Source organism: Octopus bimaculoides, chromosome 4, assembly GCF_001194135.2.
Source record: "Octopus bimaculoides isolate UCB-OBI-ISO-001 chromosome 4, ASM119413v2, whole genome shotgun sequence".
In the NCBI taxonomy this organism is placed as follows: domain Eukaryota; kingdom Metazoa; phylum Mollusca; class Cephalopoda; order Octopoda; family Octopodidae; genus Octopus; species Octopus bimaculoides.
In genome coordinates this window covers 16,637,948-16,642,417 of record NC_068984.1, presented here as the reverse complement: position 1 = coordinate 16,642,417, position 4,470 = coordinate 16,637,948, and the positions used below count along the sequence as shown (strand labels likewise).

Genomic DNA, 4,470 nt, shown 5'->3' with positions numbered 1-4,470 from the left:
TGTAGAAGTAGTAGTAGTAGTAGTGGTGGTGGTGACGGTGATGTTGTTGTTGTTGTTGTTGTTGTTGGTGGTGGTGGTGGTAGTAGTAGTGGTGGTGGTGGTAGTAGTAGTGGTGGTGGTGGTAGTGGTGGTGCTGGTGGTAGTAGTAGTAGTAGTAGTAGTAGTAATAGTAGTAGTAGTTGTAGTAGTAGTAGTAGTTGTAGTAGTAGTAGTAGTAGTTGCAGTAATGACTTGGTTTTAGTACTTTTATAGTTGATTTGGTGACCTACTATCAAAGGGGTACCAGCCACGGCCATCCCATCCCATCCCATCTTTATAAGTGTGTGACAGGGCATGATTTGAGGAAATATTTCCTGCTACTTCTAGCAGACTGAGTTACTGTACAGAAGTGCCCTCCCCGATTACTTAGTAATCTACTCCGAGTAGCATCTAGTCATATCTTTAGGTTTCAGTGGAGCAGCATTTTTGATATTGGAACCATATTCTGAGAAAAAAAACTAACAAGCAAAAAAAAAAAAAAAACTGCAAAATGTACCAAATATGTCCAAAGTATGATCCTTGGGGTGAAATTCCCTTCAGAACATGGTCAATTCTGAAGTCAATTTGTGCTGAAGCCATTCTGTCACTTCAAAATGAATTGTAGCATAAAACTAATGTAGCAATTACAGCAATCTTTGGATCAAAGAACTTTGTGCATGAAATATCTTTAATCTGTTGTTTAATACCACATTTATCCTTGATTCAGGAGACCTCTGCTCAAAGGAATTCCAGCCATGACAATCCTGTCTTCTTTCTTTTCTCAGACACAGTATATCTAATATTCCTCCTTCCTGTTTAAGATGGTAAGGTGTGATTTGAGGAATATTTAGCAACTATTACTAGCAGGTCGACAAACCACATAGAGTATCTATAATGCCAACATGCTCAGTCAGAGCAATTAAAATTACTGACATTCTTTGAAATCTCTTTTTGGTTTACTGTTGCTAATGCAAATCTTCCTGTCAAGTTCTTTGGGCTTTGACACAATGTTGTTTGCAGAAGTAAAATTACTGTTGTACTCAACAAAATAGTTCAGACACATCACTTCACAATATGTTATTCCTAATATATGATCAGGATTAAGGTCGATGAATTATCAGAATTATTGGAACTTTAGACAAAATGCCTGTGGTATTTAGATACAGGCAATTTACATTCTGAGTTCAAAATCTGCTAGGATCATGTTTAGTTTTTATCTTTCCAGGATGATAAAGTAGGGGACAGGTACACACTGTATTACAGAAGCATTACATTCATGAAAATGTTGCATTAACATAGAGATCCATAATACTCTTTTACTCTTTTACTTGTTTCAGTCATTTGACTGTGGCCAAACTGGAGCATCACCTTCAGTCGAGCAAATCGACCCCAGGACTTATTCTTTGAAGGCCTAATACTTATTCTATCGGTCTCTTTTGCTCAACCGCTAAGTTACGGGTATGTAAACACACCACCATCGGTTTTCAAGCGATGTTGGGGGACAAACACAGACACAAACATACACACACAAACACACATATATACATATATACGACGGGCTTCTTTCAGTTTCCGTCTACCAAATCCACTCACTTACACAAGGTGCCATGCAGTGGGAATGAACCCGGAACCATGTGGTTGGTAAGCAAGCTACTTACCACACAGCCACATAGTTTTTCGTTGCCTTCCATATTCATTGATTTTCATTTAGAATTGGAAAAAAAAGGATCAGTTTTATGGAATGCCACATTATGGCAAGATTTGCAAAAGTGTAACGCTTTTGTAATGTAAGTAAAAGTGAAAACTGTCAAGTACTAGAATTAATTCCTATAATACATGCGAGATGTGAATAGAATTATTATAGAAGAAATGTGGACATGAGAAAAATCTTATCTTTCTTCAACATTGTGCCCTATTTGATAGCATGAAAGATATGCATCGGCATATTTGATGCATCCCAGCTTCAGCATTGCATATTCAGGAAGAAAAGATTTTAGTGCATTAAAGCATGCAATATTTATGATGACTTTGCATATAGTACCCAGTGTGATTATTTGCGTGAGTTTTTTGTTAAAAAAAAGCATGTCTTATATACTATCAAATTCTATAATTTAGCAGGAATAGATTTATCGACGAACATGGTGTTAAAGTAAAACTCTACATACCGAAAATTGATGCATCCTGTTCCAGATGGAGGTGCAATCCATTGAAACTGCAACTGGTATTCTGGGGTATTATTGGAATGTGAATAAATTGTGGAACACATGAAACTTTCACCTTGAACAGGTAAGCCAGGGGCTGCTGGCATATATAGAATCCTTTTACGTACATCCTCCGATATTGAATAGAGGCCAGTCAGTAGAAAATTATCAAATGTGTTACTGGATTGAATGGTAACTTGTAAAAGAAAAGAAGAAAACAAAGGAAAAAATTATTACACATTAGAAAATTAAATTTAATTAATAAAGGCATAAAGAAATTATCAACTGGTTAATTAGGCACAGTAGCATTGCTGGCACCCATGCTAGTGGCATCTAAAAAAAGCACCCATTACACTCTTAGAGTGGTTGGTGTTAGGAAGGGCAGCTAGTTGTAGAATCCATGCCAAATCAGATTAGAACCTGGTGCAGCTCCCAGCTTACCAGCTTTCAGTCAAACCATCCAACCCATGCCAGCATGGAAAATGGGTGTTAAATAATGATGATGATGATGATATATCATTATTATTATCATCAACATTCATCATCATCATCATCATCATCATGATCATCATGATCATCATCATCATTGTCATCATCATCATTGTCATCATCGTCGTTGTCATCATCATCATCATCATCATCATCATCATCATCATCATCTTCATTGCTTAATTTTCGTTTTCCGTGCTGGCATGGGTTGGACAGTTTGACTGAGGACTGGCAAGCCAAGAGGCTGCACCAGTCTCCAATCTGATCTGGCAAGGTTTCTACGGCTGGATGCCCTTCCTAATTCCAACCACTCCGAGAGTGTAGTGGGTGCTTTTCATATTCCACTGGCATGGGAACCAGTCAGGTGGCACTGACATTGACCACACTCAAATAGTGCTCTTTTTTTACATGACACCGACACAGGAGCCAGTCAGGTGGCACTGGCATTGACAACGCTTGAATGGTGCTTTTTACATACCAGTCAGGTGACACTGGCATCGGTCATGCTCAAATGGTGCATTTTATTTGCCAGTAATACAGGTGCCAGTTAGGTGGCACAGGCATTTCTGAAGCACAGTATATTGCCCGATGATTGAACAGCACTTTTAAACAGGCCAGTTATGTGACACTGGCATCGGCCATGGCTATGATCTCACTTGGCTTGCATTTTGTGTATATCAACATCCTCCTTCTCAAAATGACCAACCAACACACATTGTTGTTCAATACTTGAAATAATGAGTAGATAGACAGCTGACAACTGATGAGGGGTCGTTCTTTATGTTACTTGTCCTGTTTTCCATTTGTTTCTCTTGTTGTTTGTGTATCGAATTCATTGTTTTTGTATTTCATGTTTACTGTTGGTGACGTCCTGTACCCATATATGTATGTGTGTGTGTGTATATATATATATATATATATATTTTTTATTAATAGTTTGTAATCAACTTATCACTTCCCCTGAAATTGCTAGCCTTGTGCCAAAATTTGAAACCAGTATTATAATAAAGGAATATTAGATTGGAGCCTGGTGCAGCCTCCTGGCTTGCCAGTCCTCAGTCAAACTATGCAACCCATGCCAGCAATGAAAGTGGATGTTAAACGATGATGATATATATATATATATATATATATATATATATATATATATATATATATATATATATATATATATATATATATATATATATACATGTATATATTTATACAATCAAAATCAAATTCACTGACGTGGCCAATGACAGCATCGCCTGACTGGCATCCATGCCAGTGGAACGTTAAAAGCACCATCCGAGTGTGATCGTTGCCAGGGCCGCTGACTGGCTCCTGTGCCAGTGGCACATAAATAGCACCATTCGAGTATGATCATTACCTTACTGGCACTTGTGCCAGTGGTACATGAAAAATATTTGAGAGAGGTCATTGCCAGTGCCGCTGAACTGGCTCCTGCGCAAGTGGCACCATTTGTGTGTGACCATCGCCAGTAACGCCTAACTGGCCCTCGTGCCGGTGGCACGTAAAAGCACCCACTACACTCTCGGAGTAGTTGGCGTTAGGAAGGGCATCCAGCGGTAGAAACTCTGCCAGATCAGATTAGACCCTGGTGTAGCCATCTGGTTTCACCAGTCCTCAGTCAAATCGTCCAACCCATGCTAGCATGGAAGGCGGACGTTAAACGACGATGATGATAATGATGATGATGATGATTATCTATACATTATTTGACTGAATGCCACGTTTCCATTTCCAAGTTAGTTTATAT

General features: G+C 38.7%; 1 protein-coding gene across 1 annotated transcript in view; it reads right to left on the bottom strand.

Annotated features, from left to right (window-relative positions):
- Positions 1-4,470, bottom strand: part of LOC106875197 (reelin) — a 200,233-nt gene that overhangs the window by 187,594 nt on the left and 8,169 nt on the right. The window contains exon 3 of the mRNA XM_014923240.2: positions 2,184-2,415. Coding sequence (XP_014778726.1) covers positions 2,184-2,415 — 232 coding nt within the window. The remainder of the gene's footprint in view (positions 1-2,183; positions 2,416-4,470) is intronic.